The sequence below is a fragment of the Anomaloglossus baeobatrachus genome (genome assembly GCF_048569485.1).
Source record: "Anomaloglossus baeobatrachus isolate aAnoBae1 chromosome 5 unlocalized genomic scaffold, aAnoBae1.hap1 SUPER_5_unloc_24, whole genome shotgun sequence".
Taxonomy (NCBI): Eukaryota; Metazoa; Chordata; class Amphibia; order Anura; family Aromobatidae; genus Anomaloglossus; species Anomaloglossus baeobatrachus.
The window spans coordinates 643,392-659,412 of record NW_027441800.1 but is presented as its reverse complement, the minus strand read 5'-3'; the positions used below and the strand labels follow the sequence as shown (position 1 = coordinate 659,412).

General features: G+C 51.7%; 2 protein-coding genes across 2 annotated transcripts in view; both read left to right on the top strand.

Annotated features, from left to right (window-relative positions):
- The first annotated feature begins 645 nt into the window (after positions 1-645).
- Positions 646-16,021, top strand: part of LOC142259071 (uncharacterized) — a 35,069-nt gene continuing 19,693 nt past the window's right edge. The window contains exons 1-5 of the mRNA XM_075331592.1: positions 646-787; positions 917-1,096; positions 1,179-1,302; positions 1,386-1,483; positions 9,765-9,855. Coding sequence (XP_075187707.1) covers positions 710-787; positions 917-1,096; positions 1,179-1,302; positions 1,386-1,483; positions 9,765-9,855 — 571 coding nt within the window. The 5' untranslated portion in view covers positions 646-709. The remainder of the gene's footprint in view (positions 788-916; positions 1,097-1,178; positions 1,303-1,385; positions 1,484-9,764; positions 9,856-16,021) is intronic.
- Positions 13,685-15,418, top strand: LOC142259072 (uncharacterized). The gene is made up of 2 exons (XM_075331593.1): positions 13,685-14,306; positions 14,473-15,418. Exons 1-2 carry the CDS (start codon positions 13,732-13,734, stop codon positions 14,843-14,845), a joined length of 948 nt encoding a protein of 315 aa, XP_075187708.1. The 5' UTR covers positions 13,685-13,731; the 3' UTR covers positions 14,846-15,418.

Genomic DNA, 16,021 nt, shown 5'->3' with positions numbered 1-16,021 from the left:
CCTTTCTGCCCTCAGTCCTCGGCCCCTTTCTACCCTCAGTCCTCGGCCCCTTTCTGCCCTCAGTCCTCGGCCCCTTTCTACCCTCAGTCCTCGGCCCCTTTCTGCCCTCAGTCCTCGGCCCCTTTCTACCCTCAGTCCTCGGCCCCTTTCTGCCCTCAGTCCTCGGCCCCTTTCTACCCTCAGTCCTCGGCCCCTTTCTACCCTCAGTCCTCGGCCCCTTTCTGCCCTCAGTCCTCGGCCCCTTTCTGCCTTCAGTCCTCGGCCCCTTTCTGCCCTCAGCCCCTTTCTGCCCTCAGTCCTCGGCATCTTTCTGCCCTCAGTCCTTGGCCCCTTTCTACCCTCAGTCCTCGGCTTCTTTCTGCCCTCAGTCCTTGGCCCCTTTCTTCCCTCGGTCCCTTTCTGCCTTCTGTTCTCAGACCCTTTCTGCCTTCTGTTCTCAGACCCTTTCTGCCTTCTGTCCTTGGACCCTTTCTGCCCTCGGTCCTCGGCCCCTTTCTGCCTTCGGACCCTTTCTGCCCCCACATAGTATAATGTTCCCCCAGAATGTTCTCATTATGTTTCCCCTTATTATCTCCAGTAATTGTATTATTACAGCGGATTCTTTATGATGTTACATCGTCATCTTCTCCCCATTCAGGTCCCTACAATATCGGATCCTCTCAGTGGAGATCTTATATATAAGAGAATTCTCCTGATTGCCCCGTGAAGGATGGATATGGACAGGGACAAGATGGCGGAGAGGATATTACACCTCACCCTAGAGATCCTCTTCCGGCTTACTGGAGAGGTGAGAGATTCTGATGACGTCACATTACATCATTCTTATCTATGGGAATAACAGATGGACAGAACTGGAGAGGTGAGGACTCTGGAAATGTCTGGAGTGAGATTTATTACTGTGTCTCTCCATAACCAGGATTACACAGTAGTGAAGAAGACCTCTACTGAGCCCTGTCAGGCCCCTGTGTCTGAGGGATGGAGAAGACCCCTGAGCCCAATCACGGGGCCTCCACCTCACCCCCCGATACATGAGGACATCAATGACCAGAAGATCCTAGAATTCACCTACAAGATGATTGAGCTGCTGACTGGAGAGGTGACACTGCTGGGAATGCTGGGACATTATACAGTAACGCTATGAAGGGATCGGGGGGTGACGGTATCATTGTATGTGTCAGGTTCCTATAAGGTGTCAGGACGTCACCGTCTATTTCTCCATGGAGGAGTGGGAGTATTTAGAAGTACACAAAGATCTGTACAAGGACGTCATGATGGAGGTTCCCCGGTCCCTCACATCACCAGGTAATAGACAGGACTAAATACAAACGGCCTATAATTATCTGTATGTAAGGAATGAATTCAGTCCCTGTATGTGTCTCCTCCAGTTCTATACAGTAAGAGGACAACACCAGAGAGATGTCCCCGTCCTCTTCTCCCACAGGACTGTAAACAAGAAGATCCCGATGTTCCTCAGGATCATCAGGTAGATGGAGAGAAGGAGCCATGAAATCTCTCTATGATGTGTAGACGGCTGTGAAGGTCTTGTGCTCAGTCTTGTTTTATCCTCCAGTATTATATGTGTTACTAGATGGTGGCCCGATTCTAACGCATCGGGTATTCTAGAATTTATTGTGTAGTTAATATATGATTTTTGTTATATATATAGATGTTGTGTGTAGTTGCCAAGTGTTTATGTAGGGCGCTGTAAATGTTCTGGGTGTTGCCTGGGTGTGGGGGGGTGTGAGAGCGGTGTTTGTGTGTTGCGTTGTTTGTGGAGCGCTGTGTGTCTGCAGCGTTGTGAAAGTGGTGCTGTGTGTGTTGGGCGGTTTGTGTGTGGGTGTTTGTGGGGTGCATGTGTGTGTTTTGGGGTGAGGTATGTTTTGTGCATTGTGTATGTGTTGCGCAGTGTGTGTGTATATTTGTCTTTGTGTGTCGCGGTGTTTATGTGTGCGTGGTGTTTTATGTGTTGGATGTTGTGTATGTGCGGCGTTGTCTGTGTGTGTGGGTGTGGTGTGTTGTGCAGTGCGTGTGTGGCGGTGTGTGTGTTTTGGGGTAGGTGTGCACCCCCATCGTGCTCCATCCCCCATGCTGCGCACCCCCCATCGTGCTCCATCCCCCATGCTACGCACCCCTCATAGAGGAGTATAATAGGAGGAGTATAATAGGAGGAGTATAATAGGAGGAGTATAATAGGAGTAGTCCTGGGGGGAGAGGAGGATAATAGGAGGAGTAGTCCTGGAGGTGAGGGGAGAGGAGTATAATACAGGAGGAGTAGTCCTGGAGGTGAGGGGAGAGGAGTATAATACAGGAGGAGTAGTCCTGGAGGTGAGGAGTATAATAGGAGGAGTAGTTCTGGGGGTAGAGGAGTATGATAGGAGGAGTAGTCCTGGGGGGAGAGGAGTATAATAGGAGGAGTAGTAGTCCTGGAGGTGAGGGGAGAGGAGTATAATAGGAGGAGTAGTCCTGGGTGAGAGGAGTATAATAGGAGGAGGAGTCCTGGAGGTGAGGGGAGAGGAGTATAATAGGAGTAGTAGTCCTGGGTGAGAGGAGTATAATAGGAGGAGGAGTCCTGGAGGTGAGGGGAGAGGAGTATAATAGGAGGAGTAGTCCAGGGGAGAGAGGAGTATAATAGGAGGAGTAGTCCTGGGGGGAGAGGAGTATAATAGGAGGAGTAGACCTGGGGGGAGAGGAGTATAATAGGAGGAGGAGTTCTGGGAGAGAGGATTATAATAGGTGGAGTAGTCCTGGGGGGAGGTGTATAGGTGCCCAATGTATGTGGGGGGCTGAGCCGAGCGACCAATGTGTGCGGGGGGCTGAGCCGAGTGGCCAATGTATTCGGGGGGGGCTCTGTGGGGCCCCGAGGTTCGGTGTCGGTGCAGCTGTGCATTACCTTCAGGGACTCCACGCGGCTGGATCTTGTCACAGGTAGGAAATCTTCTATTTTGATTGTCGTGACGCCACTCTCAGAATTGCGGTCAGTGGAGACCGCCACTGCAGATTAAGGGTGCCTGGGGCTGATAGTGAGTGCAGTCAGTTGTAATAGCCTCCTGAGAGTGAGGCATGCCCCAGGGCCCCGTGTAGGTGTGTGGAACTACAAGTCGCAGAATGACTCACACGCACAAGCAGGATGTCTTTCAGGGGTTTTACTCACTGATGGTGGCAGGGTGAGTAACCCGGGCGTAGCTGGGATGAACCAGGCTGGAACCAGGTGTCCTTCAGGCTGACTGATGAGGGTGGCTACCGACTCGCCTTCCTTAGCCCTTTGCGTTTTGGGGTAACCCCTGCTTGAAGCCCTGCTGGGGTCGCCCAGGGAAGTTGCTGGTGCCTCTCTCCCCTTCTTTTTGGCCCGTTTGCTTGTAGCCTGGACCAGGTCACTCCGGCTGCTTGCCTCCTGTGAGCTATGGGCCCTCACTTTGCTACGTGGCTGCGGACTCTGTGGTGTTGTCTTGGGGGTGTAAAGTGCCCCCTCATGCAGGTTTGGCAAAGGACAAGTGGATCTATCCCTGCACTGGGACCTGCTACCCGTTTGGGCCTGGTATCTCCCTGACAGTCTCCTTACTTTCCACTCCGTTGCTCTCTCTTTAGCTGTATGTGGATTTCGGGCAGCACTACCAGGTGACCGTTCTCCCCCGTCGGTAGTCACTGCGCGGACGCTGTTATACTGCAACAGCTCCAGGGTCTGCTCCTCACGTCTGCTCTCCCTGAGCTGCACACTAAAACTGCTTCGGCTCACTCTTCCCTCCTCTCCTGTTCTTGCCTACGTCACCTAGCAACCAGGCTCTCTACCACACCCCTTGAGTGGAGATGGAGGCTTCGCCCCCTCCTGGGATCCCCAGGGGTCCTCCCAAAGGTAAATGTGTGAGACCTGATCACTATGCGCCTGTGTAGTCACACCTCGGTCAGCCTTCTGGATTACCTGTTTTGTACTGTCCCCAGCATGGGTGCAGTACTCAGTGGTGCCTGACCAGGTCAGGGGCGCCACATTCCCCCTTAGTTATCACCAGCACGTCCTCGGGCTGCAAGACAACATTTTAAAATGCGTAAAACAGTAAAACATAAAACATTTTAAAACCATCAGGTACCATACATCACCACCCTCCACCCACAAGTCCGTTAACCCACCCTAAACCCTCTCAGGCGGCAGGTCACCGGTTTCTTTTGGTAACCAGGTCTGGGCCATCAGCTTCCCCAGACCTTTCTTCCCATCTGCCTCTCCCGTTGGCCGCGCCTTCAGCCACTTCTGGCAGGATGTAGAGGCGGCTTTCATGGTCTGGTGGTTTCAGGGTATACCTGGCCTGGTGGAGCCGCGCCTTCAGCCTCTTCTGGCAGGATGCAGAGGCGGCCTCCACAGTTGGTGCTGACCAGGTACCCTCTTTGTGGTGGAGAGCCAGGCCCCATAAACAGGCGTGCTCTCTGGTTGCAGGCGAGCCAGGCCCCTAAACAGGCTGGCTCTGGTGGTGGTACCTCTGGGGTAACTATTTACACTGCGAGAGTTTGTGGCTATAGCCAGTTCATAGCCTTAAGGTTCAATTTTCAAAGTGCAAAAAGAGGTTTCTCACATTAGTTCATGTGGGCACATTTCTTGAACATGTAAACGTTGCAAAACTTGTCAAAACTTGTAACTTCTGTACTTTACTTTACTTTACATGAACTTTGCTCCTTCTTCCTTCTCACCAGGGCTTGGGCCTGTAGGGCTGCGGCACCTGTTGCTTTCTCCATCTCTGTCATCATCTGTAGTGGTCTCATCAATGGGTTCTTTGTCTTTTCTGTAGGGATTTCTGGGACATGGTGTAACATCTAGTGCGTACCATCCACGTTCTCCTTGGTGCTTTGTGAATTCTACCGAGTCTCCTATCTGTAGGTTTCTTCCTGGATGTCCTCTAGGTAAATGTGCTCTTACATCCCTTCTGTTCACAAAAATGCCCTCCTTTACACCAGGTGCTACTATAAAGCCATATCCAGACCTTAGATTGAAGTCTTCTACAACTCCTCGACAAAGTGGGCCTCTGACCTGCGATTTGGCCCTTCTCAAGGTCCGCTTTTCCTCTAAGTCTCTGGCCGTGACCTCGTCCTTCTCCTCGGGAGACTGCTGTGCAGGTGGATCCCTTGTCCTGCTGCGGCGCCGTGTCCTGCGGGCTGGGTCCGGCCTGGCTGCTATCTCACCGCTTGCAGGCTCCCAGGTGATGTATCTGGACAGATCTTCCTCAGCGGAGGATGTCGGTTCCTCTTCATCCCAGCGGGAGTACGGCAGCATCTCTGGCTCTTGGACTGGTGCTGCATCCACTGCTGATGGCTCTGGAGTCAGCTTCTCAGCTTCCTGGCCTCCCCTCCCCCTTAGTTCTTCTGGGCACTCCTCTTGTGGCAGCGCTAGGGATGGATTTTCATCAGCAGGCCAGGGCGGGGGACTCTTTGGCATGAATGTTGCAGGAGTCTTCCTGTGAGTATGCGGAGGGAGCAGATACCGGTCCACCATCTCCTTTGGGAAGTGGGCCTCTAGATCAGCCTTCAGCTTCCAGTATTCGGGGTCCTCCCCCAGCAGGGACTTCCTAGCAGGGACTTCCTTGGGCTGGGGAGCGGTGTCTGCTCTGGCCTGGCAGGCCGGGGTAAATAATTCTACAGTCTTGTCTTGGCGGGCCGAGCTGGGCGTTGCCGCAGCGACCTGGGTCAGCGTCGCTGTTGCGGCCGGTTCTTGGCGGGCCGGGCTGGACGTCGCTGCAGCGATCTGGGCTTGGCGGGCCGCACCTGGCGTGGCTGCGGCCTGGTTCAGCACCTCACTTGCGGCGCGGACGAGCGTCGCTGCTGCGGTGGGGTCTTGGCGGGCCGGGCCTAGCATGGCGGCGGCCTGGGTCAGCGTCACACCTGCGGCGTGGAGGAGGGTCGCGGTGGCAGCCGGATCTTTGCGGGCCGGGCAGGGCATCGCTGCGGCGGCCTGGATTGGCGTCGCAGCTGCGATGGGATCTGTGCGGGCCGGGCTGGGCGCTTCTGCGGCCTGGATTGGCGTCGCAGTTGCGATGGGATCTGTGCAGGCCGGGCTGGGCGTCGCTGCGGCGGCCTGGACTTGGCGGGCCGAGCCTGGCGTGGCTACGGCCTGGGTTGGAGTCGCTGCAGGGACCGGATCTGGGCGGGCCGGGCAGGGCATCGCTGCGGCAGCCTGGGCTTGGCGGGCCGGGCTGGGCGTCGCTGCGGCGGCCTGGATTGGCGTCGCAGCTGCGATGAGATCTGTGCGGGCCGGGCTGGGCGCTTCTGCGGCCTGATTCAGCGTTGCCGCGCCGGGCATCTCTCCAGGGACCGCGGGCATGGCAGCAGGGGTCGGGGCACTCGCACTGGCAGGGGCAACACAGGACTCACCCATCGGTAGCATCATCGGGGTCTGAGTCGTCGCCGCTCGGTCTGGCACTCGTCGTGCGGTTCCCCTCTCATAGGCCTCAACTGCCTCAGCGATTTCCTTCAGCTCCACACGTCCCTCTCGGATCTGCTGCACGATCCTCGCTTCCAGTCGGTTACTGAACTGGGCAAGCTCCCAGGACCACCAGGCAGCGGAACCCGGCTCTGGGCTCCTATCTTCAGACGCCATCTTCGCCGCGTCGTCGCTGCTCTGCAGATCTTTTCTCAGCAGCAGGCCTCCGACTCTACCTTGCAGCCTCAGTGCCAGTTCCTTCACTGCCTGGAACTCTTCACCCAACAGCAGGCTTATCAGTTTCTGCTCTGCCTTGTCCAGCAGCAGGCTTCTGGCTCCCTTTCTTTCCCGACGTCTCTGAACGCCTCCGCTCCCATCACTTGCGAGACCAGGACTCTTCAGGGGATCTCTGGGTAGCCACACCTCTTCGTGGGCGGTAACTTCTCCCAGCGCGGGCTGCTGTTGTTTTTCAGCGCGCTTTTCATGGTGGCAATATGGCGGCGCTTCCAATTTTCCAAGCGGACCGCCCAGGCACATGGTCACCTGTCTGAACAGGTCTAGTCCTTATCCTGTTCGTGACGCCAGATTTGTGGGGCCCCGAGGTTCGGTGTCGGTGCAGCTGTGCATTACCTTCAGGGACTCCACGCGGCTGGATCTTGTCACAGGTAGGAAATCTTCTATTTTGATTGTCGTGACGCCACTCTCAGAATTGCGGTCAGTGGAGACCGCCACTGCAGATTAAGGGTGCCTGGGGCTGATAGTGAGTGCAGTCAGTTGTAATAGCCTCCTGAGAGTGAGGCATGCCCCAGGGCCCCGTGTAGGTGTGTGGAACTACAAGTCGCAGAATGACTCACACGCACAAGCAGGATGTCTTTCAGGGGTTTTACTCACTGATGGTGGCAGGGTGAGTAACCCGGGCGTAGCTGGGATGAACCAGGCTGGAACCAGGTGTCCTTCAGGCTGACTGATGAGGGTGGCTACCGACTCGCCTTCCTTAGCCCTTTGCGTTTTGGGGTAACCCCTGCTTGAAGCCCTGCTGGGGTCGCCCAGGGAAGTTGCTGGTGCCTCTCTCCCCTTCTTTTTGGCCCGTTTGCTTGTAGCCTGGACCAGGTCACTCCGGCTGCTTGCCTCCTGTGAGCTATGGGCCCTCACTTTGCTACGTGGCTGCGGACTCTGTGGTGTTGTCTTGGGGGTGTAAAGTGCCCCCTCATGCAGGTTTGGCAAAGGACAAGTGGATCTATCCCTGCACTGGGACCTGCTACCCGTTTGGGCCTGGTATCTCCCTGACAGTCTCCTTACTTTCCACTCCGTTGCTCTCTCTTTAGCTGTATGTGGATTTCGGGCAGCACTACCAGGTGACCGTTCTCCCCCGTCGGTAGTCACTGCGCGGACGCTGTTATACTGCAACAGCTCCAGGGTCTGCTCCTCACGTCTGCTCTCCCTGAGCTGCACACTAAAACTGCTTCGGCTCACTCTTCCCTCCTCTCCTGTTCTTGCCTACGTCACCTAGCAACCAGGCTCTCTACCACACCCCTTGAGTGGAGATGGAGGCTTCGCCCCCTCCTGGGATCCCCAGGGGTCCTCCCAAAGGTAAATGTGTGAGACCTGATCACTATGCGCCTGTGTAGTCACACCTCGGTCAGCCTTCTGGATTACCTGTTTTGTACTGTCCCCAGCATGGGTGCAGTACTCAGTGGTGCCTGACCAGGTCAGGGGCGCCACAGCTCCATGTGGCATCCTCTCCCCTGCAGCGTCCATGTGGCCTCCTCTCCCCTGCAGCGTCCATGTGGCCTCCTCTCCCCTGCAGCGTCCATGTGGCCTCCTCTCCCCTGCAGCGTCCATGTGGCCTCCTCTCCCCTGCAGCGTCCATGTGGCCTCCTCTCCCCTGCAGCGTCAATGTGGCCTCCTCTCCCCTGCAGCGTCCATGTGGCCTCCTCCTAGCCTGCAGGGTCCATGTGGCCTCCTCCTGGCCTGCAGGGTCCATGTGGCCTCTTCCTGTCCTGCAGGGTCCATGTGGCCTCTTCCTGGCCTGCAGGGTCCATGTGGCCTCCTCTCCCCTGCAGCGTCCATGTGGCCTCCTCTCCCCTGCAGCGTCCATGTGGCCTCCTCCTAGCCTGCAGGCTCCATGTGGCCTCCTCCTGGCCTGCAGGGTCCATGTGGCCTCTTCCTGTCCTGCAGGGTCCATGTGGCCTCTTCCTGTCCTGCAGGGTCCATGTGGCCTCTTCCTGGCCTGCAGGGTCCATGTGGCCTCTTCCTGGCCTGCAGGGTCCATGTGGCCTCCTCCTGGCCTGCAGGGTCCATGTGGCCTCTTCCTGTCCTGCAGGGTCCATGTGGCCTCTTCCTGGCCTGCAGGGTCCAAGTGGCCTCCTCCTGGCCTGCAGGGTCCATGTGGCCTCCTCCTGGCCTGCAGGGTCCATGTGGCCTCCTCCTGGCCTGCAGGGTCCATGTGGCCTCCTCCTGGCCTGCAGGGTCCATGTGGCCTCCTCCTGGCCTGCAGGGTCCATGTGGCCTCCTCCTGGCCTGCAGGGTCCATGTGGCCTCCTCCTGGCCTGCAGGGTCCATGTGGCCTCCTCCTGGCCTGCAGGGTCCATGTGGCCTCCTCCTGGCCTGCAGGGTCCATGGGGCCTCCTCCTGGCCTGCAGGGTCCATGGGGCCTCCTCCTGCCCTGCATAGTCGCATCTTCGGCTCACAGAGCGCTTACCCGCTCCAAGTGCCGGCAGCCTCTTCTCCGTCTTCCTCCGCGGCACTCTGCACACTGACAGGCGGCAATATTTTGAGGTAATCTCACCATGCTCCCGTGACCTCTGCAGTGTCATCACGCCGCCAGATGCTGGGTCAGAGAGAAAACTGGCTCCACTGAACCTGGAAGTGTGGCTTGCACGGAGGTACGGGGATTCATTTGTATCGGCATCTTAAAGACGCCGATACAAATGAATACAGGGAACTGGATCGCCGACGCTGATTGTTGCCGGTTCGGCGCACCGGTTGTTATTTTAACAACCGGTTTGCCCGAACCAGACAGAACCAGCTGAATCCCACCCCTGGGCTGAGGCGAGCGGCCAATGTATGTGGGGGGCGGGGCTGAGGCAAGCGGCCAATGTGTGCTGAGGGCGGGGCTGAGGCAAGCGGCCAATGTGTGCGGGGGGCAGGGCTTAGCCGAGCGGCCAATGTGTGTGGGGAGCTGAGGCGAGCGGCCAATGCGCCGGTTGTCACTGTAATGATGTCATTTTGGAGCAAGACAGACAGAATAAGGCAATTATATATATAGATACTTGTGTAATGAGAGCGGTGGAGGTGGCAGGATTAGAGCTTATCATAGATGGGACTTCTCCATCTGTCTGTGACTTTTTTACAATATTTGTTTCAGGGTGAAGATCTGCCCCATATTAATACTACAGAGACATATGTGAGGGGTGATGAGCGGAGTAAAGAGGAGATTCCTACAGATAACCGCCCAGGTGAGTAGTGACCACTAAATGCAGAGAAGTCACAGATTCTTCTCAGTCACCGGCTGTGGCTGCTTTTTCAGGGTTGTAGTCCGGCCATATCAAATGGTCACCATTCTGCTGCTAGACCACCACATGTTCCTCCACCCAAAACTGCCCCCATTATTTTGAGCATTGGACGACCTTCTGTTGGAGTGAGACTTGTATCAGCCAGATCTTACAGGTAGAATCCACCCTATCCCCTGAAATTAGTGTACCGCCCCGCGCTCGGCTGCAGCCGAGCCGCTCGGATCCGGGCTCGTTGGTGGGTGGCTCAAGCGCCTCCGGACCCGGGGGTCACTTCGCTCTGAAAGTGTGCTGGCGCTACTTAGGGGGGAGGTAGGTAGGTGCACGGCCGGAGCCGTGTTTAAGTTCGTGACGCCACCCACGGGTTGTGGTGAAGGTGGACACCACCACTGCAGTTACGGGGCACCCGGGGGAGATGGTTATGCAGCAAGATGTTAACCCCTCCGTGGACAGGGATGATGGCCCCGGGACCCGTTGGGGGAGAGTAGCTGGGCGGTGCAGGGCGGTGCGCGGCCGGATGGCACTGTTATACTCACTGGTATTGACACACACAAGTCTCTGATGAACAAAGTTGATGGTGGTCGGTGCCCGCAGCCAGCTGCGTCTGGTCCCCCATCCGGTTTGGTGGTCTTTGCCTTTCTCCTGCACCATGTAGTGTATGTGTAGACTGCCTGTGCTTCAGCAACGGGAGTCCGCTCCCCGGCTTTGTATATGTCAGAGGAGCCCGTTTGCCCGCAGACGCTGGCCCGTGGGATCTCTCTGCCTGTGCGGTGGCTTTCTATCCCCCTCGGTGGGCTGTTGTCTTCAGTCGGGACTTGGGTGGGAAAGGACCTAAGGTGCAGACCGCAATCAGTTGATTAACTCGGTCCAGTGGCTTCTGGACCTCGTTTCAGGGTCTGAGTAACCCCCTTTGTGCTCCGGTTTCCGAGTCGGTTCCCCGGGTCGATACCGGCGGGCCACTACCCTGTCCCGGCCCACCATGGTTCCACCGAGCCGTCTTCCCGGCTCCTGCAGGCTAGGCCACCATCTGCCTCCTAGCCAAAGGTGCCCGGGCTCCAACCCCGGCACCTGTCAGACTTCTTCACTCCTCACTCCACTCACAACTGAACTCAACTTGAACTCACTCTATTTTCCTGCCTCAGGCCCTCGGTGGGCGTGGTCAACCGCCTGGCTCCGCCTCCCTGGTTTGTCCATAAAGCTCTGCGGGAGGTGACTAGGGTTTATGGTTTGGCTGGTATTACCTTATTGGGGGACAGGTGTAATGCGGGGGTCTACCTGTGACTACCTGGCTAGTCCAGGGCGTCACATTAGAAAATCATGGCAAGAAAAATCTAATCTGTATGGTGGACCCCTAAGAGAAAGCGGAGGGTAATGATGCTGGTGACGTCCTAGATTGTTAGTTTGGTGCCGTATTCTCCAGGTGAATAAAGATTGATTGCTCTCAGTGGGAGAAACAAAATAATAATCTTGTAGTTGATGAAGAGACCTCAGTAGTCTGAAAAGCTTGCTTTGTAACAGCATTTATATTAATTTTGTTCTCCATTAATAAGTATCATAACTACAAGATTCTTATTGTTTCTCCACTGAGAGCAATGACTCCATCTTCCTAGAATCTCAGCATCTTATTGATGGATCTTCCTTCTCTCCCTTCTGATGAATGTGCTGATAGGGGCGTTTTTATCGAAACTTGGGCACAGGGTAACTGTAACATATGTAGGGGGTTAGGATTATCCCACAGTGGGTACATAGAGGCCGGGCAGCCCACCCACATGATTTCCAAAATTTAACCTCTTCACGCCATCTTCACATATTTTTCCTTTTTCCCTCCTTTTCTTCCAAGAAGCATAACTTTTTTATTTTTCAGTCAACATAGGCATATCAGGGATTATATTTTTTGCGGGATGAGTTGTACTTTTAAATGGTACTATTCATTTTATCATATAATGTACTGAAAAATGGGAAAAAAATCCCAAGTTCAGTGAAATTGCAAAAAAGTGCAATTACACTTTGTTTTTTATTTACCATGTTCACTATGTGTTCCCATGTTCAGCCTCTGATGGTGAGGATAGGCTTGTGCTGGGAGGTAGCTGCCAGATGATATGCCAGGGAGTCTTTGCACTGTGATAGCTGACCGCAGGGATCGGTGATTGGAGACGGAGAGTCACTGATGTGGTTGGGTGCAGACAGGACGGCTGGTGTAAGCAGGTGTAGCGGATATGGCAGGCACAGCTGGTATAGATAGATACAGCATGTACAGTGGATACTAGAAAACAGACACGTGTTAACATACACAGCATAAGACTCAGCAAGTGGCATGGTAACTGACAACTAGCAACGCGTCTCTAAGGATTGACCACGTTGCCCAGGCACCTCCCATAGGGGGAGGATTACTTAAATACCTATTGCCTCTCAGCCATAGGTTGTGAGGAACTTACGGGTTAGCTGCACGCTGGCCCTTTAAGAATATATGAGCATGAACTAAACTCACTCCAGGGATAGCCTGCACCAAGGAAAGGGTGCTGGACAGTGCGAAGATGCTGGTTACAGCGTTACAAGCTATTTTATAAATTATATCTTTAATATATAAAGCCTAGTGTATGTTTGTGTGTATGTCCGCTAAAGGAATCCGCACCGTTGCATTTACAATCACAAAATTTTGCACAGCCACCTAATTTGATTCAGGGAACGTCATAGACTAAATTTTGAGAGGAAAATTTAACACCACGCTTTACAGTTATTGGCCAAACAAACCCTTCTTACATTAAAGTCAATGGAGCTCAGAGCTGCAGGTCATTAATAGGAGCTGTGATTGGTTGCTATAGGCAACAAAGGACATTCTTAGTATAAGAGTTTGTGTGAGATAATGATTAGTATAAGCAGCTTATGTGTGAGGTAATATGATATTGGCAGAGACACGCACAGACACATACACAGAGACACACAAACACAGAGACAGACAGAGACACACAGAAACTGAGACACAGACACATAGAGACTGATACAGAGACACAGAGACTGATACAGAGACACAGAGAGAGAGAGAGAGACAGAGACACACAGAGCCAGAGACAAAAACAGACAGAGACACAAAGACTCACACACAGAGACAGACAGACAGAGAGACAGAGATACAGAGACACACAGAGATACAGAGACAGACCGAGACACACCCACAGACACCGAGACACACCCACAGACACCGAGACACACCCACAGACACCGAGACACACCCACAGACACCGAGACACACCCACAGACACACACACACAGAGACACACCCAGAGACTGATAGAGACACACGCCCAGAGACAGAGAGACACACTCAGACACACACACATAGAAACAGACATACAGAGACACACACAGACATAGAGAAAGACACACGCAGACACAGAGAAACTTTCCTGGGCAACCGCGGGTACTACAGCTAGTTTATATATATTATTGAAAATAATTTTTATTCTTGGCAGAGGACTGTACCAGGAGATTTGAGGCACAACTGACATCTTCGATTTTTAAAACAGATAACCTTGATATCACACAAAATTTAACTGAAGTGAATGCCTCTGTTCCAGATATACCATCATCTCTTCAAAGCAAAGATCTATCATCTGATTCTCTTAAACAAGTCCTACCTTCTGATTCATCACAGACTATTAAGAAAAATAAATGTCACAAAAGCAGCATTAAAAATCGAAGTGCTCTTGCAGCAAAGAAGCCATTTTCAACTTCAGAATATCAAAAAATTAATAAAAAATTCACCCAGGGCAGAAAAGATTTTCTTCAGAATCTGTTAGTTACGAGAAAGGCCACACAGGGGAGATGCCAATTTCATGTTCAGAATGTGAGAAATGCTTTAACAAAAAATCACATCTTGTTGAACATCAGAGAACTCACACGGGGGAGAAGCCTTTCACATGTTCAGAATGTGAGAAATGCTTTAGCAAAAAATCATATCTTGTTTTACATCAGAGAACTCACACGGGGGAGAAGCCATATTCATGTTCAGAATGTGGAAAATGCTTTAACCAAAAATCAAGTCTTATTACACATCAGAGAACTCACAAAGAGGAGAAGCCTTTTTCATGTTCAGAATGTGGGAGATGTTTTAACCAAAAATCACATCTTGTTACACACCAGACAATTCACACAGGGGAGAAGCCTTTTTCATGTTCAGAATGTGGGAAATGTTTTTCCGATCAATCATGTGTTGTTAGACATCAGAGAACTCACACAGGAGAGAAGCCTTTTTCATGTTCAGAATGTGGGAGATGTTTTAACCAAAAATCACATCTTGTTACACACCAGAGAACTCACACAGGGGAGAAGCCTTTTTCATGTTCAGAATGTGGGAAATGTTTTGCAGCTCAATCATATCTTGTTAAACATCAGAGAACTCACAGGGGAGAAACCTTTTTCATGTTCAGAATGTGACAGATGTTTTAACCGAAAATCACATCTTGTTACACATCAGATAACTAACACAGGGGAGAAGCCTTTTTCATGTTCAGAATGTGGGAGATGTTTTAACAAAAAAAAAAATCTTGTTACACACCAGACAATTCACACAGGGGAGAAGCCTTTTTCATGTTCAGAATGTGGGAAATGTTTTGCAAATCAATCATGTCTTGTTAAACATCAGAGAACTCACACAGGGGAGAAACCTTTTTCATGTTCAGAATGTGGGAGATGTTTTAACCGAAAATCACATCATGTTACACATCAGAGAACTCACACAGGGGAGAAGCCTTTTTCATGTTCAGAATGTGGGAAATGTTTTACAGATCAATCATGTCTTGTTAGACATCAGATAATTCACACAGGGGAGAAACCTTTTTCATGTTCAGAATGTGAGAGATGTTTTAACCGAAAATCAAATCTTGCAAAACACCAAAGAATTCACACAGGGGAAAAACCCTTGACATGTTCAGAATGAGGGAAATATTAGACACACAAATGGATTATTTTTAAACATCAAAAATCTTACAATGGTAAAAATAATTATCTGACCTAGAAGGTGAGAAATGTTATACTTAAAAATTATAATTTGTTGACCACTAATAAAATATTCACATGGGATACTAGAAGCCTTTTGGAAGTAGACATTAAACCATCTAATGCAATTTTTGACCTCCCTACCATCTTCTCTCTTTTGTATTGGTTGAGGAGGTGGGGTGAAGGGGATCTCTCTTTTATTTTATTTGATATTTCTATTAGATCCTTAGAAATCCTTACCCCTTATTTAAGCCTTGCTGATTGGGAAGAGTGTGGCATTTCTAAATCGGTGGCTATTTATAGAGATTCTTAGTTAAAGTCCTTTTTGTAGATGGTTGAGAAATTTCGATTACATAGAAACTGTCTTTATTAATAGCTCCAAGTGAGACATCTCCTTAGTGCTAGATCTGACTTTGAGTACAATTCACCTCCTCTCTCTCTACATAGACTTTATCAAAAAGGGAAATATAATATTAAAGGGGTCTCAATTTTATATAGGTTTCTAAACTCCTCGTTGGAAGATGTGAAGTTGTCATACATAATAAAATGGGAACAAAAGTTATCTTTTACATTCTTCCCTCAACAATGGTGGGCCGCCTCGGAATGGACTTATAGGATATCAGCTTGTATAATTCACCTAGAACAAATGAAATACATTTATACAAGGTGGTATCTGTTTCCAGGCAAATTGGCTCACATGATCCCGGATTATTCCCCTTTCTGTTGGAAAGGTTGTCTTCAGAAAGGCACGTTGGGGAATGAATGGTGGTCCTGTCCTAAAGCTATGATATTTTGGGAGCAGGTGTTTGATCTAATTTCATCTGTAACTAGTCTTCCTGTAATTATGGATGATCTACTGGCAATCCTGAATATAGGACTCGATAACTTCCCTGAAAATGTGAAACCTGTTATTGCTGATATACTTACCTTGGCCAGACGATGTCAGGCTATAAAGTGGAAACTCCCTTCAGTTCCCTCGGTTGAGGAGCTTGTCAGGAAAATTAATACTCATTATGAATTTGCCCTTGTCCATAATATAGAGAGGAGAAAACAAATTCAGAAAAATTGGGGTATTTCCTTCATGGGCTATTTATCCTATGGGGCTTTGATCTCTATA